Below are 27,324 nucleotides of genomic sequence, written 5' to 3' on the forward strand. Positions count from 1 at the left end.
TAATGCTCAGAATGAAATGTAGAGCACCTCTAGTATCTGACTTCTATATTTGTTCTTTCATAGATATTGGTATTAACCTGACAGATCCTATGTTCAGAGGAATCTACAGAGGAACACAAAAACATCAAGGTAAATGTTTCTTTGGATCTGCTGAAAGACAAAGTCCCTCTTGTTTAAAACAAACGTCTTGCGTGTCAGAATATGATGTTAGAGTTTCTATTCTCTCCTCAAAAACTTACTAGGGCTTGAAGAAGAAGGAACAAAATAAATTAGATATTCTAAGTAAAATACATTCTCAATTGCTTTTAAGTTGTCATACAGGTAACTCTGCTTCTAGAGCAAAACGGACAAATACTGATCTATTTATATTAGGATTGCATAGAAAAACAGATCTGAGAATTATGAACAATAAGCTGTCAAAGTATTTGTGGTGGGTTGACCCTGGCAGGAGTCCTGTTGCTCACCAAAGCAGCTCGATCACTGTCCATCCTCAGCTACACAGATGAGAGAAAATAGAATGAAAGGCTCGTGGGCTGGGATAAGGACAGGGAGAAATCACTCACCAGTTACCATCATGGGCAAAACAGACTTGATATGAGAAAATCAGTTTAATTTATTACCAAGCAGAGTCGGGTAATGAGAAAAAAAGAAATCTTAAAACACCTTCCCCCACACCTCCTTTCTTTCTGGGCTTGACTTCACTCACAGTTTTCTTTAGGTCCTTTCCCTCACCCACAGCAGCACAGGGGGATGGGGAGTGGAGGGTTTCAGTTCATCACATGTCTCTGCTGCTCCTTCCTTCTCAGTGGGAGGACTCCTTACACTCTTCCCCTCCTCCAGCGTGGGGTCCCTCACACGAGACAGTTCTCCACAGTCTTCTCCAGTGTGGGTTCATACCATGGGCTGCAGTTCTCCATGAACTGCTCCGGCGTGAGACCCCAGTGGGGCCACAGGTCCTGCCAAGAGCTTCGCCCACTGTGGGCATCACACAAGGTCCCAGCCTCCTTCAGGTGCTCCAGCACAGGGTCTTCCAGTGGCTGCAGAGGCCAGGCTGCCTCCCCATGGTCTTCTCCATAGGCTGCAGCAGAATCTCTGCTTCAGCACTGGAGTGCCTCTTGCCCCTCCTTCTGCACCTACCTTGGTGTCTGCAGAGTTGTTCCCCTCACATATGTGCACGTGTCTCTGGTGTCTGCTGCCAGGCAGTATTTTCCCCCCTTTCAGTTATCCCAGAGGCGCTGCCACTGCCGTTGATAGGCTCAGCCTTGGCCAACAGCAGGTCTGACTTGGAGCCAGCTGGGGTTGTCTCTGTCAAATATGGGGAAAGCTTCTAGCAGCTTCTTGCAGAAGCCACCCCTGTAGCCGCCATCATCTCCCACCTCCCTTGCTACCAAAACCTAGCCACACAAGCCCAATGCAGTATTACATTGCTGAATCTAGTTGCTGTTATAACTTGTGCTTTTTGTTCTCACAGCCTTTACATACAGATGTAAAAACTGAGTCTACTGAAGCGTGTGAAAAACTTCTGTTGATGTCTTGGATTTAAATTGGATCTTCAGTTACTGCATTTTGTTACGTTATTGTCTTCTAAAGATTGCTCAAGTGTGGGTTAAAGATTGCTCATGATAGGCATTTTAACTGCATGAAAGTGATTTTTAGTTGAAATACAGTTAAATTGTGCTGTAAAACCTTACATTCAATTAGTGACATTTTTATGAACTTTCACAGATGACTTTTTGGATGTGATAGAGAGAGCAGTCAAAGTTGGCATTAAAAAGGTAATTTTTAATAAAATTCCTTCAATATTTTAAACTGCTTTTTAATACTTCGAGGTTTAGTGCTTCATAATTAAAATAAATGTTTCTGGAACTCACAGTGGAAAATGCAATAGCTTTCTTCAGTAGCATAAAGCAATAATGTTCTGGGCAGAACATTCCCTTTCCTTTGCACAGGTCATTATGTGCTGATAATTTAAGTTCAGTGGTATTGTATGCAATATGTATGGAGAATTTCTTTTGTACTGTTTCAACAGAGAGGTGCTCACCTCTGACCTGCTGCAGTCAACTAGCAGATCATTTTCCATGGTAGTTGTGTTACAGGCAGCCACTCCTGTCATCTTGCATCCCACATTACTTACTCAACAATTACCAGTACAGATCAAAACTCAAAAACTCTTCTGCTAGTGATCATGTAGGTAATTCTATATGTAGAGAAAATGGGTAATTGCAGACAGGCTGGGAGTGCCCATAAATTCTTGTGCTACAGATCTCTGAACATCTGATAGTGAATGTCAGCTTCTGTGTATTAAAAACGCATCATTATGAGCAGGTTTGTAACCCTTGGCTTGAATTGGTATTTTCAGCAGTGGACCACACTCCTTGAGTTACAGCAGTCCAGCCTGCCTGTGTCTCTTTCTCTCAAAACTGAGTTGTCAATCAAAAATATGAATTAAAATAAGACTACAGTGGATACAGTCAAAAGCTGTTCTACTGTACTAATAAGGCTGGTGGGTTAGAAATAAAGAAAGAAACCCTCCTCTAGAAGAGGAACAGGCATCTCACAAGCTTGCTGAAAGGCTCTCCTCTGAAGAGAGTAAGAAATAAACTGGGAGACAAAAAAAAAAAGAAAACTCTAGTGATGCAGAAGTTAGCACACCACAGCAAATCAGTCATTTTTACTGCATTTATATGTGCAACATAAGTACTATTTAATCTTCATACCACCCTCTGAAAGTAAGTGGCAATTTCCCTAATTTATCTTAAAAACGGATTGGTCATATAACTTTTCCAAGATGCACAGTGGATTCAGGAGTGGAATTCAGGAGTTCTGTGTCCTGAGCTGTACTTCCAGTCTGGCCTGTACGGTGTCAGAAGTCTATTCCATTCCAGATTGTTTCTCCTTGCCTAGAAGCTTAATCTGAAGCTGCTGATTCATGGTAATTCTTCTGTTTCGCCCTGTGCTGTGTGTACACTGAGCCAGTTTCAGCCTGACTTCCTTTTCTGGTGGTACTGCTGGGGTCTGTGTGTCTCATGGAGCATATTGCAGGAGTGCCCAACTTGCTGCTGACCGAGTCTGGTGCAGCATGTCAGGATAGGAGCTCTCCAGAAGCATTGTAGTCATGATTTACTGGGACCTAGAGCACAAGATCCTGCGAGCAGTGTTTCAAAAAACACTGTAAGCAACAGTTCTGGTGTGATAACCTTTGATCTTAAGGTAAAAACAGAAGATTGGAGCCAGAAATTCTTAACTTTGTAATCCCAACTCTGATACAGACTCTTTTGTTGGTTTATCTGCTTACTTATGTCTTGTTTTGGGTGCTGGGGAGTGTTTAGTTTCTCTACCTGTAAGACAGGGCGAGTGTTTCTGAATGTCATTTCTTGGATACAAATAACGTTTCCTGAGTCATTGTCTAATGAAGTTAATGTTGCTGTGAATAGAAGTCATTGACTCACTGAAAGGTTTAAGTACTTAGCATAGGAGATACATGTTTTGATACCTCATGTATGTATGAGCTCCTGGGGTTTGTTACAGGTTTGTGGAATTTTGTTATATACATTAGTAATTGTCTTCTGATATTCTCTGTCTAGATTCATGCTTATATCTGAGTGTTTTCTTTAAGTATTCTGTTTGATGTTCCAAGAAGTACATACTCACTGATGTACTTTTCTTCTTCCAAGTTTTTGATTACAGGTGGGAGTCTACAGGACAGTAAAGATGCATTGCAGCTGGCACAGACAAATGGTATTTCCACTTTACACTTACACTGTCAGTCAAAAAGCTGACCTTTCCCACTCTCAGAATTAAGAGTTCAAAAGGACCTGCCCTTGGAAGTGTTTACAGAATCTCAGATTAAAATCAGAAGTTATGTTTCAGGATGGGATGAATGCATTTGGGATGAGTTTCTCTCTAGGTCCCTGGGTGTTGGGAGGAATCAGTCTCTCCTGTGGTTTTGATGTTTTTAATCTAGAGATAGAAATTACAGGAAACTTCTGGAATAAAAAAAAAATTGTTACAAGACCCATCTAGAAAGAAGATAGAATGCTTATATGGTGTGGAATATATGTTTTGGTATTTTGCTTGTTGCTTACCAATCATGACCTGCTTGAACAAGAGAGGTATCTCTCTCTTTGTGGTTCTCCTAGCTTTCCCTTTCTTTTTGTGAAAAGGCAAATATCATTGCACTAGCTACTTAAATTTGTATTTGAACTGAAATACTTGTTAAAGTACAATTTACAGAACAGAGCCATAGAAGAATTCAGGTTGGACTGAACCTGAGGAGGTAATCCAGTCCACCCCCACTTCCACCAGAGCAGGCCTAGCTTTAGGATTAGGTCAGGCTACTTGGGGTCTTACACAGTTTCCCTCCCTGCCATGATTTTACAGTCTCCATAAAGGCACTCAGCAGGACTGTCAGTTATGGCACTAAGGTGATCTAAATTACTTACATAGGTAAATCAGGATAGATGTTTCTTGCAGAACTCTGTAACAGCTACTGCAGAGGCACACGAGGGAAATCACATGCTGTCTGCTCATCTTACAGCTGAGGATAACCTGTTGCATTTTGAATGAGATGTATTTCTGGATGATCTCAAGAGGGCTCTTCCAACCTCAACAACTGTATGATTTGTTGAGGGGCTGCTCAACCAGAATAATTCAGCTTTGAGTTACAGTTTTGGAGTATGCTAAATAATGTGTACTAAAAAGAGACACACTCACACACCCCCACTGGAGGTACTGGCTAGCATTTTAAAGCAGAAAGTATCAGTGTAATAAGATTATCAGCAAGATAAGGTTGTTCACAGGGAGTTTTCTTTTAAAATTATGAACAATAAAAGAAACCCAGATACTATCTGTACCTTTTTTATATTTTTTTCCCTTTTTTCCTAAAACCTTCTGTTACTATTTTGCTTTAGACTTGTTTTACAGCACAGTTGGCTGTCATCCTACCCGCTGCGGAGAATTTGAGCTGAGTAACCCTGAGCAGTATTTATCTGATTTGAGAACTCTGATTGAAAAAAATAAGACAAAGGTAATAGCAGTTGGAGAATGTGGCTTAGGTAAGTGTTATCTTAGTACTTTTTCTTTTTTTCTAAACACACATTAAAAAATTCTAAACCACTGAGTGGTGTTTTGTTCTTTCTGTTTGTAGATTTTGATAGATTAGAATTTTGCCCAAAGGACATCCAACTCAAGTAAGAAACCTTCTGATGACTATAAATTGACTTGTAGCAATTTACAGGTGTGTGTTTTATCTTGCGCTCTATGAGGGAACATTATCAGGTATAGACCTGAAATTTGCAGGGTTGGATCTGGGGTTTTAGGGATGAAACAGGACTTTACTTGAACATAGGCATCTTTCTTCAGTGCTATCTGCTAAATTTTGCTACCTACCTGGTGCTGACTCTAGCCCTGGTGCTGACTCTAGCTGTCTAGGTAAAACTGATCAGAATCTCTGGGTTTCTGGGTGTGACAAGTTCTTTCTAACACTCAGGGGTGCTTAGAGACTCATGGGGAGGGTAACAGAACTGTGCTGTGTGAAAGAAGAATAAGGTTGAGTGAAAGGCACGAGGAAGGGAACAGACCTATCAAAAAGGATAAGTCAGCAGTGGGGAAAATTTGAGCTTTTAAGGGTGGTGTTAGCAGGGAGCAGTTAACTGAGAACTGATGAAAAAGGTGATCTCGGGAGCTAAAGATCTGTGTTTTGAAGTAGTATGTGCAGCATGAATATTGAATGGAAAGAAGCCAGCATGGCCCCCAAAGTCAGCTTCCATTCTTGTAGTGGAAACTTGGGTCCTCAAAGGCAACTGACCAAAAGATGCCAGTGATAAATTCAAAGATGATGAGTGATTAATGAATTGTGCTTGCACATTACTGTTCTGAGTAAATTAGTCACTGGGGGGCAGTGGTTAGTTGTGGGTTTTCTCTAATTGCCATATATTAGCAATAGGAAGTGCTAATTTCCCCATAACGCTGCAGTCATCCAGTAAAACATTCAGCAAAGCAGACAGAGCTTTATTTCCTGGTAGAATTCAGTGTACAGTTCAGCAAAGCACACCTTGCAGCATAACCTCTTTCTTTTCACTGGCAAATTAAAGCACTGAGGGAGTATCACACTGTAAGATCCTTAATGCCTTGATACTAATGGGAGGGGAAAAAAATGTGTCTGCTTTTCCTTATCTGATGGGCTGCAGCTGAAGACCTGTAGAGAAAAGCTCCTAATGAAGTGTGCTGAAATTGGGTCTTGAGGAAAGAGAGGTGACAGGGTGGAACAGAAACACCTTTTAAAGTGGTAGGTGAGTCCTTTCTAATTAAGGTTGATAATGACAGCAGGTCTTTATCTGAGCTATTTCAGTGAATCACACGGAATATATAAATCTAGTTCTCCAAGCTCCTTGGAGCCCCTTCCTGGAAATTGCATCTGGAAGGAGGTGATCGATGAAAGAGACAGAAAGCAAGAGGTAGGAGGAAGTGAATGAATACTGAAAGCAGAGGACAGATGCCTGCAGGCCTTGGGTTTGCAAACCCTGTGTTTTCTAAATGGAAAGGTTCCCTGCTCTTTATATGTGTTTGTGAGACATGGTGTCAGGGTTTGGGGTTTTCATTTCTGCTAGCCAGGTGACTTGGAGACAGCTTGTCTTTAAGCAGGCTGGATGTTGAGATTTTAAATTAATATGTAGCGTATGCTTGATAAATGAGCTCAAAGAAAAGAAAGGCAAAGTGTGAAACTTACAGAGGCAGGTCAGTGGTTTTCAGCAGATCTGTGGGTCAGGCTGTGATGCAGTCACTGCAATAGCTAGCAAGCAGCTGCAGAGTTACTCTAGAAGTATGGTAGTTTCCCATTGGGCATTATCTGAGCGTGACCTCTGCTTTGTTTAATGTTTAATCATTATTTTGCAGTTAGTTATGCTAACTGATTTTTTTTCTAGATAATTTTTACTTGTAAAAAAGGAACTTTTTTTTATCTACTTTCTTGGATTGAAAAACTAATAAAGATGAGAAGCTAATAAAGATGAAATTCCTTTGTTGAAGCAACATTTTTTGTCAGAATTTTTCTCCATTCTTGTAACTTTTCCAACAGAAAATGGTATTTGAATGGTAGTTGGCCTTTGTGTTACATTGAAGGTCATGTTATAAATGGACTGATAAGTGTATGGAAGTTTCACTTCTGTGCTCCTAGGAGGGGTTTGTGGAGCTTAGTAACATAGGAACAGGGGTTTTCTTAAATAAATAGGAAGGGGAGAACAAAATCACACACACTGTTATTCATACATGTACCCAGAATTGTTTGTCTGGGCATGTTCTACCTCCGCGAGGCCAGTTTGCTTCAGTTCCTCTAGTGTCTTGATCCCAAAACCAAAAAGACCAAAGTATTTGAACTTTATGGTCAAAACTAAACCTGGAAACAGCCATGCAGAAATAGCCTGGTTTCTTTGTGCTTTGCCAGGGTCTCTTTCTTTTTTTTTTTTCTTTTTTTTCTTTTTCCTTTTTTTCCTTTTTTTCCTTTTTTTCCTTTTTTCTTCTTTTTCCCTTTTTTCATTTTTTCCCCTTTTTTTCCTTTTTTCCTTTTTTTCTCCCCCCCCCTCGTTCCCCCCCCTTTTTTTCCCCCTTCCCCCCCTTTTTCCCCTTTTTTCCCCCTGTTCCCCCCTTTCTCCTTTTTTTTTTTCCTCACCCTTCCCCTTTATTTTCATTTTTTTTTCTCCAAGAGCTTCCTCATTCACCTCCCTTTCTTGTTTGCCAGGGCAAGCAGCATGTGTTGGGCTTCATTGTTGCTACAAGTGGAGGAAGCTTGAGTTGCGTTTCCATTTGCAAGGGCATTCCACTTTGTACTTTCAAGACCACTGCCCTTCTTAAAAGTAACCTACTGGCCAAATTCAAGTTAATTAAGGGGCATATTTACAGCTCAGTCTCTAGAGCCTCCTTTCCTTATGAAACAAGTCATCTGTTTAAAAGAAAACCAACCCACCAATAGTCAAGCAAATGTAGCTATTTAACCACAAGAGTAGTCATGAGTTGCAATTAAATTTATATTTAGTCAAACTGAGTGTGGTGTCTACAGAGGTGATTAAAAATAAGTGTAATGCATTCTCCTGAATTTTCATGCCATTTTTTAACATTACAGCCAATTTCTATACCACTGGTTTTATCTCAAAAGATCTGCACTGGTTAACAGGGAGGGTAGCTTTTATCAGAGAAATACCAACCTGTAAGGTAGAGGAAACTGGAAATGGCACAGAACTGTGACCAGTTGCATTGTCTGTTTGGTTTTTTCTTTTAGAAAAGTGTAGATCAAACTAATGTTTTGCTGCCACTCTCTCCTGGTTGGTACCTGCATCACACACACTGTGCCGACACTTGAGGTTGCCTTTGAGATGTTTCTGGTATCTGGTGATGGGAATGTCCCAGTGCCCTGGACTGCTTTTAACAGCAACTCTTAAAGAAAAGCAGTATGTGGGTACAGCCCCAGCCTGGTGAGACCACCAGTGTCTGCCTTGCCTTGGCTGAGTAACATCATCTTACGAATTACGTGTGGACACTGAGTCACCTCTGCACAGCTGGCCCTCCACCATGCATAAGTTCCTCTACCGTGTTTCCTGAGCACTGGTAATTTGCATGCCTGGGTGTAGTGTGGCAGACAGAAATGGTAGATGATCATGCTCTGGGTCAGAACTAGCTGCAGTGGTGGGTCACTTCAGTGCAAATTAGTTTCCTTTGGAAACTGCGGGGGAGAAATTTTTCACCTTTTTATGTTCCCTGTGTGCACGTTTTGCTGTCTCTTCATAGGGTGGCTGCCCCCTGTTACTGTTCCTTCAAAGGGAATATAAAGAGTAGAAGGTAGGAGAGGGATAAAAAGGAAGGTAAAGGAAAGGAAAAGGTGCATGAAGAAGAGGTGGCAGAATGTGGCAAAAGCAAGTTGCCTAATAGTGGTACTTGTTCCACCCCAGGAGAGGAAAGACTGACCTTCATTGAGGAACAGACTACAGCCTGGATTGTTACTTTATGGACCAGCCAGCTCTGGATCAGCTTCAGTCACTTGAGGCTACAGAAATCTGCATGGCTCTGCCTTGCTCACCCTCACTGCATTTACAAGTGCTTCTTGAAATAGTGGTCTCTGCGTGGCCCACCCTCTCCCTGACACTACAAAACTTTGTGGAGAGAACCATCAGTTCCTCTGTCATTAAAAGTAAATAAAAACAAACACCCATGCTACACAAGAGTACATGCTTAGCATAATTATGCATATGCTCTTGTCCACTTGCAGTCTTTGAGTATAGATGACTACTACATGAATACACCATGGGAAAGAGTTCCTTTTAAATCCTTGCACAAATTAGAGCTTTTGCATGGCAAATCCATTAACTCTGTCTTTAGTTCTGGAGGACTAAAATATAAAAGCACCAGAAAAAAACCCACCTCTTCTGCTGTCTTTATTTGCTGTTACACTGAGTTTTTATTTAAAAGTGGGTTTTATTTTACAGGTATTTTGAAAAACAGTTTGATCTGTCAGAACAGACACGACTGCCCATGTTTCTCCACTGCCGAAACGCCCATGCTGAATTTTTAGGTGGGTTTTGTTTGAGAATTTCATACTTGGAGCAAATTCTGAATGTGAAAAATTTGGAAACCTGAATCTTTCTCTTTTTGTCTGTTACAAAGATGTCTTACATCTTTATTTATCATTTCATAGACATAATGAGAAGAAACCGAGACAGATTTGTTGGAGGGGTGGTAAGTAGCGTTCATTTTTACATGCATGTGTGTGAATATTGTTGCTTAATATGGGACTTACCATGGAAACTGGGTAGGCTTCCTGTTATGTGATTTTAAAATATTATTAATTAATTGGTGTTTTTCAGTGCCTTCTAGTATTTTTATTTCTGTTGCTTATTCAACAGGGTTTCTGCTAGGTAAGAAGATAGGCTGAGAAAAAGCTCTGCAGCTGGCATGGGCAGTTTTTCTTGGCCTGTCAGAAGGACAGTTTAAGCACCTTGTAATTGACGTTGGCTTTTTCCCAGCTCCTCAGTTTCTGTAACTGCAGTGCATTCAGACCACAGATAATTTAGATACATGTTCCCAGTGGAAGCCATAACCTCAAACATTTGCTTCTGACGTTAGAAATAGTTTTCAAATTAGATCCAGATGTAACTTTTGATTGCTTTATGTCTTTAGATATTCAGATCATGTGTTTTAATTCGAAAGCATAACAGGAAAAACTTTGGATGAGATGATTAAGAAAATCCAGCAGCACTGTCAGGTTTCCATTATGGTGGGGTTTTCCAAAAGTAGTAAATGCTTAGATATTCTATCCTACAAACATCAGACCAGACTTCCTACAGTAATGCCTCAGTTCCCAGGTTTCTCTCTTGTTACTGCAAAACCTCCCCTAGCTCAAAGCTTTGCGAGTTGTGCTCTTACATAATGCTGTATGGTCCCTCCTTCCTTCCTCTCTCTCTTCTGCAAAACCAGTAATTAGTGGAACGATGAGGAGCGGGCACCCTCTGCGACTGACCATCCCCTCAGTGTGGGGAAGCAGACAGCGTCTGCTCCCCTCGGGCTGAGCTGTGGTTATCATAGAATGGTCTGGGTTGGAAGGGACCCCAAGGATCATAGAGCTCCAACCCCCCTGCCACAGGCAGGGACACCAGCCTCCAGGCCTGGATCTACACAAGGCTGCCCAGGGCCCCATCCAACCTGGCCTTGAACACCTCCAGGGATGGGGAATCCACTACCTCTCTGGGCATCTGTGGTTCCCAGATGCATTATGCTGTTTGCATCTGGTGACCTACCACGTGCCTCGTTAGTCCCTGGGATGACCAAATGGACTGTCTCTGTAGCTCCTGGGGACTAAAGTACATGGAGAATGTAACACTGCTCTTACTGTGTCCCTACGAGTGCCTTGTAGGGAACACCAAGGAAAGAGTGTAAAAATTGAGCATGCAGGGTTAAGTTCTGTGCCTGGTCTCCCAGCTGTCTGCTACAGGAAGTTCCTGGGCCAGAAGTGGAATCACTGGATAGGCCATTAATGTGCTTATTTATCAGTCATAAAACATAGTAACCACCTCTGTGGCAGTATTTCAGTGACTCCAGCCTGAACTTTGCCCAGATTCAGAATCAACTGAGCCATGTCCCATCTTTATGTTATTGACATGGAATGCATTCTCTCAGTTACTATGACACAAACAAAAACTAGCACTTAGTTTTAAATGATTGGAGTTTTAAATGCAGTGCATACATTTGTGTATATGTGTGTATCTGTATTTACATATGTTCTAGGTACATTCTTTTGACGGCACAAAGGAAGAAGCAGCAGCTATATTAGACTTGGATCTTTATATTGGAATAAATGGCTGGTAAGTTCTTTACAAGAAATAAACCTATTTTAAAATAGTAGTGAACTCATTGCTTTCTTTTAAACAATGAGGTCAAGTTTTCAAAGCTCACTAGACTCTTAATCATCTGACAGATTTAGAATTGCATTCATTAGTCTGTTAGCTGTAAGAAGTCCTTAACTCACAGCTCAGCAAGTTAAGTCTAGTTTTAGGTCCATCCTACTACCCTCATATCGCTCCTTGTTGGTAAATAAATAAGGTGGCTGAATGTAGAAGCAGTCTTTCTGAGAAGTGTTTAAAAAATAGCGTCATTTTAAGCCTCCATGTCGAATCCAGCATGCAAGTGTAACTGGAGCAGCCTTATCACCGGTGGCACAGTCTGAATTCTCATCGGTCATCTGGCCAAAAGCCAGTTGCAGGGGTTGCTGAGGCCAGGCCAGTATGGGAAGTGCAGGCAGGGGTTCTGCATGCTTACGAGGGTGAGATGGCTTCACTGAGTAACTTGCCAAATTTGCTGTTTTCTGAAAAGTTTGAACTTACAGGCAGCACTTTTAAAAATGAAGCAAATTTTATTCACTAACAGAAGTATTTAGGAAGCTGACTTTGCTGCAGAATGTTTCAGCAGGGGCAAAGTAATTACTTTTATACTCTTTGTTTATTTTTTTTTAAACCAAACTCTGATTTTCTAGTTCACTGAAAACAGAAGCCAACTTGGAAACACTGAAGTCAATCCCTAGTGAACGATTAATGATAGAGACTGGTAAGATTTTTATCTTGGTCAGTTTGTGACAAACAGTATGAGGTAGTGAAATACGCTTGTAGAGCAATGGTAAGGCAGAATCAAGACCTAAGGAGTTTGGATTGGCTGATTCTCTGCTTTGGAAAGCAGCTCACAGGCTCCAGAAATGTTCCTTTTCAGCCTTGTGCTGAGAGGAATAAGCTGCCATGTCCGTTCCCAACATTGCAAGGGAAGGTGAATGGTACAGAGTGGAAAGCCCAGATGTTTACATCTACCTAGGTACCAGCATCCTGCCTGAATTCCTTTTACCATATAGCTTGCTGGAGATGTGCCAGACCCAGGGCAGCCACTGGGATCTTGCCAGGGGTAGCAGGGACAGCATTTGGAAACAACAGCTCTTTACAATGAATAAGGTGGAAGAACGTGTCCATTCCCTCTTGGCCAAATGAGCAGGGATTTTTATTGACCAAGTAGGGATGCATTTTATTTTTTTAAATGTTCATTTCAGTTATCAGTAACTGGCAGTTATAAATACAGTATTCATTTTAATTTCTGCATCTGAGAAAGGAAAACCACTACCTACCTAAATCCTTAAATTGATTTGCCCGTAAAGTACAGACCTGCTAAAGTGTGCAGAAGTTTCTGTGGAATATGCAGAGTTTCTCCAGCTATCTTTACCATGTGGGAGAAAATAAGTGTTATGTGCTGTTACTGCTGATTGTTTCAAATGTCAGATCTTGTTGGGAACAATGTAAGACCCCAAAGATTGTGAAGATGTTAAACTGCCCAAATCTCCTACATTCCATTTGGAATTGGACATCACTGCTAGAAAGAGATTGCACTGTGGAAGTAGTTGATTCAACTATTCTCATACCTTTCTCAAACAATTTAATACTTTTTTTTTTTCCAAATGAAACTAGATGCACCTTGGTGTGGAGTGAAAAATACTCATGCTGGCTCAAAATACGTTAAAACTACATTTCCTACAAAAAAGAAATGGGAAGTGGGGCACTGCTTGAAGGACAGAAATGAACCCTGCCACATAATGTAAGTGTACTACTGTGGTATTACTTTAAACCTTTCAAATCTCACAAGGGGGAAAAGAATTTACTGGAAATGTCATATATAGAAATGAATTCTAGATTTACTGCAACTTGTGCAAGGTATTGCTTTATAGGCTGTGGGAAAATGAAAGTCTCAACTGCCCCATTACAGCAACTCTGGATGTAAAAAGCTCCCTGAAAGTGAAACCAGTGGTTTTATCTTTTCACTTGACACGTTGGAGGAGGGGTTTAACCCTGTAAAGTAACCTGACTTGCCTAAATTTCACTCAGTTGTTGCAGTTACTTTTAAAACTGGTCAGAGCAGGGAGCTGTGCAGTCCCCCACAGAGGGGGCAGTACCAAGACACTGTGTAGGGCCTGTGCCTGTGTTCATAGCACAGTGTCTGTGACATCAACAGCTGTAATGTGAATTTGGTTGAGGTTGTTTCTTCATGCTGCTGCTGTGCCTAGAAAAAAATAAAAAGGCTGGATAGAACACTGTGATCCTAGTAAGTTCAGATAGGGAGAACTGCCAGCATAAGAGAGGTGCAAAGAAAACCCCAGTGGCTTACAGGCAGAGTTAGGAAGTGCAGAATCTCTTTTCTGCTGCCTTTTCACGTGCTTCCTCACAGAGGTGTGAAAAGCAGGGAGATTTATTATTGTTTTAGTGAGAACGTTTCATTATCTCTATTAAATAGCACTGGTAGATGAAATGCCTTAATTTTCACTGTTTTTCCTGAGGTCTGGTCAGTGAGTTTTATCAGTCTCCTCAGTCATTGACTCCCTGAAATGGATTTCAGGAAGGTTTCTTCTGCTGTAGTACGTCAATCATTTTTCAGCAATGAAGCTCACAGCTGTACTTCTGCAGGCACAAACCCCCTTTACTCCATCAGCAGCTTTTTTTTTGGTGTAAAGTCTGTATTTCTATAAAAAGCTGTGAATGACCTATTTGGAACTAGCTCTTGAAATACTGCTTAGGACAGTACTACAGAACTGGGGTATTCAGCAAGGTGTCTGAACAAGAGTTGGAGAACTGAAGGGAATTCCACTGCTCTTTTGGGAGACTTGAAGGAACTCTTAGGAGTGCTAAAAGCACAGTTTAAGCGTACGTGGTGACATCTGGTCTTCAGATGTATTTTAATGCCATTATAGCAATTTGTAATACTCTCTGTGTTTTAAAGACAAAGCACACACAGTAGCACGCCAAGGGAAGTATATCAGTATTTCCAAGGCAAGTCTCTGATGTTAAAGTAAGTGAACACTGAGATCAAGTGAGAACAGTTCTCCGATCACAACTGGAGGACCTCTTCTGGTGCTGGATAAGGTCACTTGAGCCACCCTTTGTTATTACCACCCCCCCACCTTTGTCACCTTAGTTGTAGATTAGAGTGTTTCAGAAACCCCAGAACCAGAACCACAGTAGCCAACTGCTGTACTTTGGCTCTTGCTTTCTTTTATAAAATAAAATGTTGTTTAGTTCAACCTGATTTCAAAACATTGTCCCTTTAACATTAATTATAACCTGTGCTAATTGTAGATCCTGAGAACCCCTTAAACTGTAGGAAAAATGAAGTATGGTAACCGCCAGTTGCGATTTTGTCACTTCTCAAGTAGCAAGATCTGGTGTGTGGGAACAGTTAGCCTCAGGCCACAAAACAATGTTGAGGGTATAGATACTGCTTAATGTAGCTCAGGTGGCAGGAAAAAATTTCCACTTGCCTTTTTTTGTTGGTGGTGCTGAACACCTTGCAGTTTTGATGGCGATGCTTCCATTTTGTATGTATTTTCAGAACAGCACTACTTCCCCCCCCCTTTTCTTACAATTTTATCCACAAAAAGCTTATTTTTACTCTTTTGGTGATTTTGTATACACAGCGTTATAGGAACAGGTAGCATTCTACTACACCCATGTGGGGATAGATACCTAAGCCCTACAAGGTAATTAATGGGTGAAATTCTTGTATCTTCCTCAAAAAGAAGTTTAGCTGTTGCGCAAGAGGCAAGCTCTAAAAACCAAAACCACCAAACCCTACCAAGCTTGAGGTTCTTATTCTTCACCATCAGGTTGTCTTTTTTCTACAAAAAAAATAAATCAAAGCTTAAAGCATCATAGGAACTGTACAGAGTATTTTTTTTTCAGAATGACTGATACAAAATAAAGTACAGAGACGAGATTGTGGCTTGGTTTTCTCTTACCTAGTGTGAATATTATCCCATTTATTTTGCCTCCTTTTCCTGGCTTGCATGAAGACTTTGGGCCTGTTAACATTGCTCAGTTAAGGTTCACTTCTAACCTGTGACTGTGTTAATCTGGAGAATGGGGGAGTAGGGCTAAGTTACTGGGGCAGCTCTACTCCATAAAGCTCTACCTGGAATTTACACTTTGCCATAACCCAGTTTAGTCACAGTCCAGTGTTAGCCTTGAAAGGCTGAACAATTTCAGTCTGAAAAATAGAGACCAGTGACAAAGACACCCACAAAATGACACTTTCTTTGAAACAGAAAGCTGTTTAATTTTTTGACCAAAGATGAATCTGTACCAATGAGCAACCAGTGTTCAGGGTGAAGGGAATGGCAGTTAGTGACTTAAAAGTGAAGCTATTTGCATATCTGAGCACCTTGCCCTGTTGCTCTCAGCATAGGTTTTTATTCCAGGTTACTCTTAGCAACTTGTACATACACATGCAGCAGTCTGAAGTCTGTTCAGTACTGAGGTTCAACTCTTCTGATACCAATCTTTCTTTTTTAGTCAAATACTGGAAATAATGGCGGCAGTAAGAGAAGATGACCCACTTGAGTTGGCCAATACTCTATATAACAACACTATTAAAGTCTTCTTTCCAAATATATAAAGTTGGCTTTCTTACATTTACTCAGCATAACTTTAGTAAATATATTGCAAAAACTGAAAAATTATCCTATCTGCAAGTTCTTATCAATGGAAGCCAATATGTAGTGCTTTTTTCTTTTTTTTCTCCAATGGTACAAGATTAAAGCTGCTTTTGAAAAGGTGGTCTGCATCTGTGCAGTTTCTAAGCCCTGTTTCCCTTTCATCAAGATGTTTTTTGAGGACAGCCCAAGTTAGCAACCCCCCATTAACACCTGTACACGTTACAAGATGAACATCAGGCTGCTGAGTTTAGAGTGCTTCAAGCGACTACCGGTAATTCAGAAGCGTGTAACACAGCAACAACATGCTTACTACTTTACCTGAAAGCTTTGCAGTTTCACCTTTTGTTCCACATATGCAAATGCTATAACATTAAGTCTACCAACCTAAATTTTTAACCTTTTTTGTTTTAAAACACAACTCTAACTTTTAGCGATAAAGCTCTGCTAATACTGAATCTGTAAGTAAAGCTGCTTTGGTTCAGGCTTTTCCGATTTCACCAGTATTTTTCATTTGCATCCAGAACTCCTTGATCAGGGGTTACTGGTACACAGTCTTTGGCACAGCATTAGCACTACATCAATTAAAAGAGTGTTTTTCCAACCATCTTAAAAACTTGAGAAAACGTTTTATTCCATGTACAATAATGTACATAATTTTAAGGTGGTCATGAAAAAGACCAGCAAAAATTAGAGGTATATTTACAGTAGCACACACCACAGTAAACAACCACCATTCACAGACTCGACATTGAGATACTGCTGTTGTGCTTAAGTACAATAACTACAAAGTGATACTTTTATTCTGTTGAAGTCAATCTTGAACAAATACCTCACGGCTTCATAAAGGGACATCTTAATCACCAAGAGAGTTAGAGTCAACATTAAGAGTCTCATTCAAGTGCTGTGCCACACAGTCATCGTCTTCCTCGTCACTATCAGAGCTGTCATTATCTTCATTTAATTCATTTTCAGCATCAGCAGCTTCTTCTGCAACTTGTACAGGATTTTCATTTGGTGCTGCAAACCCACTGTTGTTAGAGATACTGCCATTTTCCTTGTCCTCGATATACACTTTCTGATGGCACATGGGGCAAGTGTCCTGAATGTACAGCCACTTCCGGAGACAAAGTGCATGGAAGTAATGGTTGCATGGCGTAATGCGAGCGGAGGTGGTGAACTCGTGGTAGCAGATCGCACACACGTCATCTATTTCACGTAACCGACTTCCTTTCACCTCTGGAAGGGAGTTTATTTTCTTAACAGCAGTCCGGCGGTTTATGAAAGTCTTCCAGCCATTCTTTGCTTGCAAGTAGATGTTGAAGTACGCGTGCAGACACATCATGCAAGCGCGAATCTTGCTTCCTGATTCAAAAACCATTGTGTAAGCTCCATTTCCAAACATGATTACTCCAAATATGAACTCGATAATATTGCCCGTTGAACGAACGTAATAGACGTAATCATCAAGTTTTTCCCACAGCACGTTATAGTAGCCATCGATCATAAACAGTATATAAACAGTGATAGAAACGATGACTTTCAGGCAGAGCTCTACACAGAACGCTGTAACTGCAAAAAGCCACGTATTTAGTGCATAGTGGTGCCAGAGGATGTAACTGAGCAGAACTGGAAGGATGAAAAGGCAAGCGGAAACAAACAGTACAGGGAAGTGTCTGCGGAATGACGACACGTGGGAGGCACTGAGAGACATCAGCACGGGGTCCGTCATCCCATGGATAAAATGCAGGACTGCGGTCAACAGAAGGCACATGTTTCGACTCAGGCGAACTAATCGTTCTTCTGGTTTCAGTCCGCTTAACCCAGTCTGCAGGGCCAAAATGAAGAACAAGACGGGGGCTACAAAGCCAAGCCTTTTGTCATCCTCATCAGTCGATCCGATGAAGGCCAAGATGCCAAGTCCCAAATAATGAGCTATTGAGGAAATGACAGCACTCATGCCTAGCACAGTTAAAGTAGAGTCACACCCACTTATGATCAGACTGCAGATCAATTCCCAACAGTTATCCCACGATATCAAGAAGAATTTCTCTTCTGTGTTAGTTTCTGCCATCTTTACGACGTATGTTAATACCACGGCTTGCGCTGTAAGTCTCGTTAGCCAGAAGACACGCAGCACAGCGGGAAACCGAATCCTTTTCCATGTATCTTCCATCAATAGCTGTAATCCATAAATGCGATACATGTGCCTCACCAGCAGATACACATAGCGCACTGAGTAATAGAACCACTTAATTTTTGTTACCAAAATGGCTGTGGTATTTACTGTCAGAACCAGACCTGAAATAAAAACTAGCATCTGCCGGACATTTAATGGTAATTCAACCACCAAGCCAATTACAGGAATCAGTATATCCAGGATGATGAGTTGAGAGTATATGGACTGCACGTTTAGCAATGTAACGTATCCAATTCCAAAGGTGAGCTGAAGGATGGAAAGTGCCATCCATAGCGATGGTCCTTTATGAGGGAAGATCTGAATTCCAAATGCAGCTGTGTAGTAGGCACTGTAGAAATTTATGTGCAAAGCAGCATAGTAATTCACCAACACTGAAGTTGCAGCCAGCAGAAACGCAGAGGCGATCATATAAAACTTGAAAAGTGCTCGCTGTTGTAAGACCAGAACAACACTGGATACAAAGACACCTAAAAACAGATTGAAACTGTTTAGTTCTCAGCAGAAATTCAACAACAGATTCTAACTTACTAGCTCTGGAGCTACATTTGTTTCATCTGTTGCTTCCACAACTTTACATTACCAGCAGTGCCCTTTTCAGGGGACAGGCAAAAGGACAATGTAATCTCTGCATGCAGTGCATCTGTGCACCGCAGCTCCAATACAAAGCCAGTGCAAGCATCAGGTCACAATCACCACTATGTTCATCTGTGGTTTCACACAGGAGCAGGGACAACTTTCGGGCTTAGTCTGGAAATCTAAGGGTAGGCAATTTCTAAAAGCAGGAAACAGTTACCAGCTATAGGATCACCTTTACAGACAAAGTAATAAATGGATAAAAATTACTAGTAGTCCCCAAATTCACTTGAGCAATACACTTAGCCACAGATGTCCAAGCTAGAGTATTAGAGGTAACAGTCCCTAAAGCAGGACAGCTAAACCCTTCAATGGGAAAAGGCTAAAAATTGCTGGAGGGAGGGGAAACATCTGATTCCCTTCAGATTGCTCTATTTTTGATAAGGCATCCTGAAACCAAAGTCTCATGGAGAAGACCTTCCAATCTAAAGCTGCACCAATCACCTCTTTGCCAGTGCAAACTTGTGTCTTGCTTGTTTTAAGTCAGATCTTTAAATTCCCGTTTGCTAACCCTTTCCCTCCTGCTGACCACCTGGACCATGACTGGGATGCCTGCACCTTCCTACAAGAAATCCTACTGCAGAACCTATAGTACCTTGGCATTGCTTCTATGACCTTGCAGTAAACTCCTCCTTCAGTGCAGCTTACAAATTTCATCACCAGTAACTACATACATAGGGAAATTAAACAGCACTTACCACCAGATTAACTTCCTTAAACATTTATTTCTCTTCAGGAAACACACTGCCTTTGTTTTGGGCTTCTCAATCAGCTTCTAGTCTACGTAGCTGCTTCCTCACCCAAACTGGTTTGGGAGAGATTTTGACCTCTACAATTTGTCTTTGGTTCCAAGTCGCTGTCAATCTCCGTACTAAAACTCATGAAATCAAAAGTAATCCTCTTCCTACTGTAGGACAGCATCAACCTTTTCTGATGATGGTGTTTTAGACTTTTCCAAATCCTCCACAATCAAGCTCTTTAAAAAAACATTCTAAGCCACGGTATCCTGATCACAGGACTACAAAACTTTGCTAAGAACCAGTATTTGATTCTACCAGTAGTGTTACCAGCTTCTTGTATTAAAAACCCCAACCCAACCCCACCATCCCCACCCTGAAGGACTGAGTAAGAGAGAGGGTCAAACATCAATCAACAGCAAAAGGCAGGCTACAGAAAAGTTATTCTTGGACCTTAACAGTGTTCCATACCAGCCTCACTGGCCCATGCAAAAACACACTCCTTAACTAATCATTAACTAGCAACCTTGTGAGTTGACTGAGGAAAAAGCCTCCACTGGTTTTCAGGAAGTGCCTTGTATTGGAGCTCGGTTCTTCCATGAAAAGCTGAGCAGTCACTACTGACAGCACTTGTAAGTTACGCTTGAGGATTCCATCGCCTTCGCATGTGTGCTGCCATAAACACTTGCAGGAAAGCGAATGCTGCTGGAAGGTTTGTACCCTTTGTCTCTTCTTGTAAGTCACAGAAAAGGGTCAAATGCCTGTAAAACTCATTGCTAACATAATTCTGATCATTTGAGCCAAGTGAGATTCATTTTGCACTAAGCAGGCTGCTCTGAAACACGCCTGTAAACAAAACCTGGTTTTCTTCCTTGCAGTTGCAGACCTGTATTTAGATACCACCAGTGCTTTACTATGTCACATGCAGAACACATCCCTAAAAACAGTACCCTGGTGAGTCAGTGAACAGAAGAGCTAGTCCTACTGCTTTCTCTACAGAGGGACTAACAAAAGGCAAAGCATTTCTGTCAGCACTTGTGTGGAGAAGCCAAGACACCCACAAAGGAACCTCAAAAGGCCACAGGAGGTAACTCCAACCTCAGGAGGGGAGGCAAGCACTCCCCCCACCCACACCAGACTCCCCTAGCCCTGCAGCATGCTGAACCTCTCTTCCCAGCTTCCCCTATAGGAAATGCTGCAGTTACTCCTTTGAGATGATCTGTCTCACACTGCTGGATCTACTGCTGCTCATCTTTACTGTCCCTATCCACACTGCCCCATCACCAGCAGCCTCAAACACAGCATTTAATCCAACCACACGCATTTACTATTAAAATAATTGTGTGTGTTACAATGCATTCCTCCCTCTTGTGTTTTTCTCCTTTAACTCCTGCAGCTTATCAGTATCTTTACAGGAGCACACTGCCTAGGATTTGACTTTCAGTCAGTCAGTTCAATTACCTTCATGCTGCAGTATTTTAATCATGTGGAACTGCCAAATTATTTTCTCCTCAGCCCCAGCCATTCCACTCGCTTCCACATCTTTCTACAGACTACAGTATTTACAGTAACCTTCCCAAAAAGCAGCATCCTCCCTGAAGAAGGACTGAAGTAAATTTCACACTCATGGGGGTGGTGGTTCTGCTGGAATCCAGACAATGAAAGGAAAAAAAAAACAGCCATGTAAAGATATGGAAGGTAAACATTGTGTTAGAGACAAAGCAAGGTTAACCAAAAAAATTAAAGAAAAATTGCACTCCAGTTGTAGAACTTGGTTCTGGGCTGTGCATAACTATGCACTTGTACAGAAAATACATGATGGAAGAATCAGACTGATGAATCCTACAGTATTAAGTCATATAGATTTCAATTAGCACTCCCAAGGAGCTGCACTTGCAAAATATTTCAGAACTGCTCAACATCACCCCTAAAAGCTATCAAAACTCTCCAGAGCTACAGTATTTATAACCAGAGGATAAACTGTACATTTATCCAATGCTAACGAGTATTGTGTTACAGGAAAAATTTGGATTGGTCTTTCAAAGCCTGCAAATGGTAACTAAAAGGGCAATTTCCCCACTATTTACAGAACAGTAACAAAATATTTCAGTTTATCCTACCAGCAGCAAAACCCCAACCCAGTAATCCTTAAATTCAGATGAGAAAAACACATGCAGCAGCACTCTGTTGTCTGAACCACATAGGCGTCTGACATTAAGTGGTTACATTTCAATTTTGCTTTAGTTTTGGAAAGCCAAGAACCAGAGACTGCTTGTCTCAAAGTACACCACCTATCTCCCAAAGCTCTTTTGCAGAAGGCAGGGCCCTTCTTCCCTCAAACCCTTCCAGAAAAGTGATCATATAAATGCAATCATGTAAAGTGCCTTAATCTGTTAATCCCAGTATCACAGATTCATGAGTGAAATTTAACCACTCCTCAGCTTCCTACCCCAGCAGCTGTACCACCTATTCCCTTCCTGGTTTTTTTTATACTACAAACATCAAACACAATGCAAAACCAGCATCACAGGCCTACAAAAAACAAAACAAAACAAAACAAAACAAAACCAACACAAAACCAACCCCAACTTGCTGTATTCCGGTTCTCCTCTCCTTCCTGCCTCAGGATTCTCACCTCCAAAACGTGATACACGACACAGCATCCCCCACGCAGCAGTTCGCATACTGGGGCTCCAACCGAGCTGAGACTACGTAAGAACCCAACACTACAAGTAACGCTGAAAACAGGATCACCTAGTTATACCAGTGACTTTCAGCCTTCATCCCAGGGGAAAAAAGGCCCCAAACCAAACGCTTAAAAATGACCAGCGCGAGTCCCAAACGTTTCCCTTCCACTGGGAACCAAGTTTCTGACGTCTCTGAACTGCTGTTCTGAAAATCGGGGTTTAGCAGCCTGTTCCGGAAAGCCGCCACGTTCCCCAAAGCGCTTTCAGAAACCAAGCCCACAGCCACGAAGCCCCACGCTTCAGCCCGGGACGTCCGCAGGGGAGGGGGCTCACGGCCCCGACGCCCCGCGCCCGGCCGTCCACCGCCACGCCCGGCGCGGGCCCGAGGCTCGGTTCGGCTCCGCCGGGTCCCCGCGCCTGCCCAGCGCTACGCCGCCGCGAAGCGGGAAGATGCCGCCCCGGCGAGGAGGCGGAGGGAGCCGGCCCGTCCCACCCGGCTCGGGAGTCAGCGGACGGGGATGGAGGCGGGGGAAGCGGAGAGGGAGCGGGGGGCAGGCGCTGCCGGCTGGCAGGAGGAGGGGAGGGAGGTGATCTACCCGAGCAGGGACTCGGAGGGTGGGGGAGCCCACGGCGGTAGAAAGGAGACGGCAGGAAAGGGGTCGCAGACAGGGGAAGGGGGAGGGGAAGACGGGCCGCGACAGCAGCCGGCAGCGAGGCTCAGGGGACGGGGGAGAAGCTGCGATCGCGCCCCGCCTGCGGCGGCGAACAAGGCCGGCGGGGACAGACAGCAGAGGGGACAGGCCCGGGCCCCCAGCGCCCGCCGGGGGCGAAGGCCGGAGCTGCGCGGCGGGCGGGGAAGGGCGGCGGAGCGGGAGTCGGCCCGTCCCGCGGCGGGAGGGGAAGGTCTCTCACCCAGCAGCCGCAGCAGCACGCCCAGGAGCGCGGCGCACAGGGAGCCCCCCGGCAGCGGGGACGAGTTGAAGATGGCGTCGATGAGGAACAGGCTGGGCACCCGCAGCGCGACCTCCAGCCCGGCCCGCAACCGCGGGCCCAGCCGCAGCCACGGGAGCTGCGGAGGGCCCGGGGCCGCCATCCCCCGCGAGGAGTCAGGCAGCCCGCCTCGCCCGCCTGTTAAAAAGCAGCCCAGGAGGGTGCTGGGGTGGGGAGGGAGTGTACGGCCGGCGGGCTCGCTACCGCCCCGCGCCCGCCGCCGGGCCCTGCCGGGGCCCCCGCCGCGCCGCCGCCTCCTCCATGTTCCTCTGCGCTCCCTCAGCAGCGCCGGCCCCAGCCGGGCCGCGGGGGCGGGGCGGGGCGTCGCGGGCGTCGCAGTGCTTGGCCCCGCCCCGGGCTCCCACGCGGGAGGGGGTGGGCGGCGCGCGGCGCCTCGTGCTCTGCCTGAGGCGGGGGGGGGGGAGCTGGGAGGCGGTCGGGCCTCGCCGTGCCCCATGCGTGGCCGCGCTGTCCTCACGCGGAGCCAGGGCGCCCTGTGAGCGAGTCGGCAGCGGAGGCCCCGTGAGGGATATCCCGCTGAGGCGGGCGCGGCGGAGGGGTGGGCGAGAGGGTTTCGCCGAGGGCCGGCGGTGCGGCCCGGCCCCGGAGGAAGGTGCGCCGCGAGCAGGTGCAGGCTCCGGGTCCGGGGAACGCTCTGGGTGGCGTTTGCGAGCCAGCCCGGGGGCTCGTCCCGCAGTGCCTTGCTGCGGGGGAGCTTCACCTTTCCCCTCTGGCACACCAAAACAAACGCCGTCTACCGTTCCGTGAGAGGTAATCGTGGGTTCACCCCGCATAGCCCCCCCCCAAAAAACCCCAACAAGCCTTTTCTAGTAATAGGGGAGCGTGTCCCGCAGCGCGCGCGCTGCCCCGGGGCAGGGCGGCTCCTGCTCCCCGCGGGAAACCGGCCACTCACTCCAAGGCCCACTGCGGCCCCGAGCCCTCCCAGGCCCCGGCTCCCACCGCCTCCTCTCCCCAAGCAATCGCTTTCTGACGAGTGAGTCGTTCACCTTGGAGAGCTAACGAGCTTTTAATTAGGGGAGGGTTCTGCAGGGTTTCCTGTTGTTCGGCGTGTGGTGCAGAAGCGCTGCCGTGTGGTGCCCTGTAGGTCGGGGCATGCGGAAAAGGTGGTTTTTCCTTTGAAACCTCTTTCTTCCTCATGCGCCTTCACAGAAGCTGCAGACACAAGGACTAACTTTGGGAAGCTTCAAGTGGACCTGGTTTAAAAGAAAAAATAAAATCTGAAAAAGAAACGCCAATGTGTAATCAGCGTTAGTCTGAAACAGGCACCTGCCAGCCCGTCACTTCTGCGAATTAAAACTGAATTCAGCTCACGCGCCTGTTGCCAGCTGCCAGGCCGTGATGTCCTGCCAGCGTGTGCCTCCAGCTTCACCTGCCACAGACCAGCCTTTGCCTGAGCCCGACTCGTTCAGGGCTTAAGCCCATGGAAGTCTTTCTATTATTTTCAAGGGATTTTGGATCAGGCCACAACAGTATTGCAGAGGAACTTTCCTAAGCAATGCCTCGCGCTAACAAAGCCAGAAATGTTGCCAGATTGCTAAAGGATTGTGTTACAAAATCCCTGGACGTGGACAAAGTGCATGTTTTAATCGCATGCTGAAAGGCATAACTCTGCCCTAGTAAGTATCCCTGTGCCAGATAATAGAGGTTAGGGTTTAAAGTGTGAAAAGTGGTTTTTTTACTTAGATTTGAAGATGGCTGAATCACAGCGATTCGGATTTGCCTGAATAATTTTACTCTTTGGCTACATATAAAGCTGCTGAATAGAAGTAAAAGTATTTGGAAAGCCATGTAAGTCAAGCAGATCTGGGTACTTGATAATGCTCAATAACCCACATGAAAATATTAATATGAGGTGTTACTTTCAAGACAGCAACAACTTCACGCACCATTTATGGGAATGGAATTCCCTGCTCTCCCAAGGCCCTTCCAATTTCATTTAATGCCCTCCTCAGCAGAGAGGTTCTGAAACCTGTTTCTGCAATACAGGCTTCGGGATCAGAGGCAATGCTGTAGTACATATTTATGTTGCTTGAAGGACATGTGGATTAAATGGAATCCATTACATGGATTTTCAGGTTTTAAATATGTGCATTTGCAGGCCTATTTTACAGATGTTATTTAGGCATGTAAGTACAGTCATGGTTATCTGCAAATTATTTTGTGCATAAACAGCTCCACGTTGCAAACATTCCAGTCAGTTCACATGTTAGGAAAGCGTACCAGATCAGTACATTTTTTACGCATGTTCAAAAAAATTGTTGCACTGTTTGAGTCCTATGGGAGCTGGGCCTCTTGCTTGGAGGAGACTGAGGGGTGGCCTTATTAATGTTTATAAATATGTAAAGGGTGAGAGTCAGGAGGATGAAGCCAGGCTCTTCTCAGTGATGGCCAGCGATAGGACAAGGGGCAATGGGTGCAAGCTGGAGCAGAGGAAGTTCCATGTGAATGTAAGGAGGAGCTTTCACTGTGAGGGTGACGGAGCACTGGGACAGGCTGCCCAGAGAGGTTGTGGAGTCTCCTTCTCTGGAGACATTCAGACCCCGCCTAGACACATTCCTGTGTGATTTAGTCCAGGTGATCCTGCTCTGGCAGAGGGGTTGGACTGGATGATCTTTTGAGGTCCCTTCTGACTCCTAATCTGCTGTGATTCTGTGATTCACTTAAATTCAATTTTTTAAAATAAATCTAAACATTATTAATATTATTAACATGTAGGAAGATGACACCTGCTGGATAGTTTTAATTTTGCAGTTTGCACTATGTAATTACACTTGTGGAATAACAAACTTTGTTGCACAAGCATAACTACTGAATTCACTTCAGTTCCAGACACAAGTTCAGGAGAATCTGTCATATTTCTAGGGTCTAAATGCAGTCTTGATTTCTTTGTGAATCTGGGGGTTAAATCCCATGCTAAATAAATTCATATTAATACCCCTCTAACAACTTTTCTTGGTTGGGGACTTCCACAGTTTCTTGTTCATAAACTAACAAGTTGGGCTGATAGCTCCTTTATTTGACAGTATAGATAACTTGTTAAGGGCAAATAGTCCTGAACTCCAAGGTGAAGGTTGTTCCACGTAGCGTTGTGGCTGCGTGTACCTGACTGGGTAAACGTGTCCAGTGTCAGGCCTACACCCCATGACAAGGCAGCGCAAAATAACACGTCCTAGGGAGTTGTTTCGTAATAAATAATAACTTAATACTCAAAAATGCTCTCTGAATAATGCACCTCCTATATCAGACTACGAGGTAGAAGGTCACAGGTTTCAATAACATGTACGTCACTAGAATTCTTTGCTGTTATATTCAGCAGAAGGTTGGGCAGTTACTCTCAGTCATGTAAAAATTATTTTGGGGACTTTTTTACAGCTCAGACTGGTCCAAATTAATATATTTTTTTCCAAAGGCCAGTAACACTTTCAATCTAAGGTTTTTAGAAGATGAGAAACTACATAAATCATCAAGTGCAGTGTCTGATGGTTTTCTTGATCTGCAGCTGGGCATAAAGCAATCTCCATTACCTTCAGAATGGTGGAACTGCAGAGGTTCTATCCCAGTCTGACAGCCATGTTTAGGGGCTGTGCCCATATGTGACAGCCACATCCAAACCCACTTTTTGGCAAGTCAACTTTTGAGTTTTAAAACTCCTCCCGTTGCTTAAGTGCTCTCAGAAACCTTCCAAACCAAAGGCATTTTTGGATTAACACCAGTGCTTATATCTGATGCTACAAAATCACATGGTCTTGTAAAAATCATATCTTTAATAAGTAAAAAAACCCAATATGCAGGGAGAGTTTGAGAGTACTGTGGGTTGGGTTTTGGTTTTGGGGGGGGGTTGTGGGATTTTTTCCTAATTACAAGATCTTGAAAAGCATTAAATACACACAATATCTTCGTGTTGAAATACCACGTGTAAATTTAGGCTGATACAATAACCTTTGTAAGAATGAAAGAACAGAACAGTTGGTTGTTAAGCAAAACAGTGCAAAATGCCCAACAGAAATTAATTTTCCTTTGCAATGAATGCAGTAATCCACTAACTTTTTCCAAACTTCATTT

At 43.7% G+C, this 27,324-nt stretch overlaps 2 protein-coding genes across 2 annotated transcripts; one reads left to right on the top strand and one right to left on the bottom strand.

Moving 5' to 3' along the window:
• The first annotated feature begins 73 nt into the window (after positions 1–73).
• TATDN1 (TatD DNase domain containing 1) lies at positions 74–16,491 on the top strand. Its single transcript, XM_084280480.1, has 11 exons — positions 74–129; positions 1,726–1,775; positions 3,675–3,738; positions 4,911–5,054; positions 5,147–5,189; positions 9,474–9,559; positions 9,683–9,723; positions 11,269–11,345; positions 12,014–12,084; positions 12,984–13,110; positions 15,855–16,491. Exons 1-11 carry the CDS (start codon positions 90–92, stop codon positions 15,955–15,957), a joined length of 846 nt encoding a protein of 281 aa, XP_084136606.1. The 5' UTR covers positions 74–89; the 3' UTR covers positions 15,958–16,491.
• Positions 16,492–16,603: 112 nt separating this feature from the next.
• Positions 16,604–23,414, bottom strand: RNF139 (ring finger protein 139). Its single transcript, XM_084280479.1, has 2 exons — positions 23,164–23,414; positions 16,604–18,661 (listed from the first exon to the last, which is right to left on the bottom strand). Exons 1-2 carry the CDS (start codon positions 23,342–23,344, stop codon positions 16,851–16,853), a joined length of 1,992 nt encoding a protein of 663 aa, XP_084136605.1. The 5' UTR covers positions 23,345–23,414; the 3' UTR covers positions 16,604–16,850.
• Between the last annotated feature and the right edge of the window lie 3,910 nt (positions 23,415–27,324).

Source organism: Gallinula chloropus (genome assembly GCF_964237585.1).
Source record: "Gallinula chloropus genome assembly, chromosome: 2".
Classification (NCBI taxonomy): Eukaryota; Metazoa; Chordata; class Aves; order Gruiformes; family Rallidae; genus Gallinula; species Gallinula chloropus.

What these genes read in the sequence shown, in the direction of transcription:
- TATDN1 (XM_084280480.1), top strand. Translation starts at nt 90, where the DNA reads ATGTTCAGAGGAATCTACAGAGGAACACAAAAACATCAAG. An exon ending in AGGAACACAAAAACATCAAG is followed by an intron (nt 130 to 1,725) that starts GTAAATGTTTCT and finishes GAACTTTCACAG; the next exon opens with ATGACTTTTTGGATGTGATA. An exon ending in CGCCCATGCTGAATTTTTAG is followed by an intron (nt 9,560 to 9,682) that starts GTGGGTTTTGTT and finishes ATCATTTCATAG; the next exon opens with ACATAATGAGAAGAAACCGA.
- RNF139 (XM_084280479.1), bottom strand. Translation starts at nt 23,344, where the DNA reads ATGGCGGCCCCGGGCCCTCCGCAGCTCCCGTGGCTGCGGCTGGGCCCG. An exon ending in CGTGCTGCTGCGGCTGCTGG is followed by an intron (nt 18,662 to 23,163) that starts GTGAGAGACCTT and finishes ATCTGTTTTTAG; the next exon opens with GTGTCTTTGTATCCAGTGTT.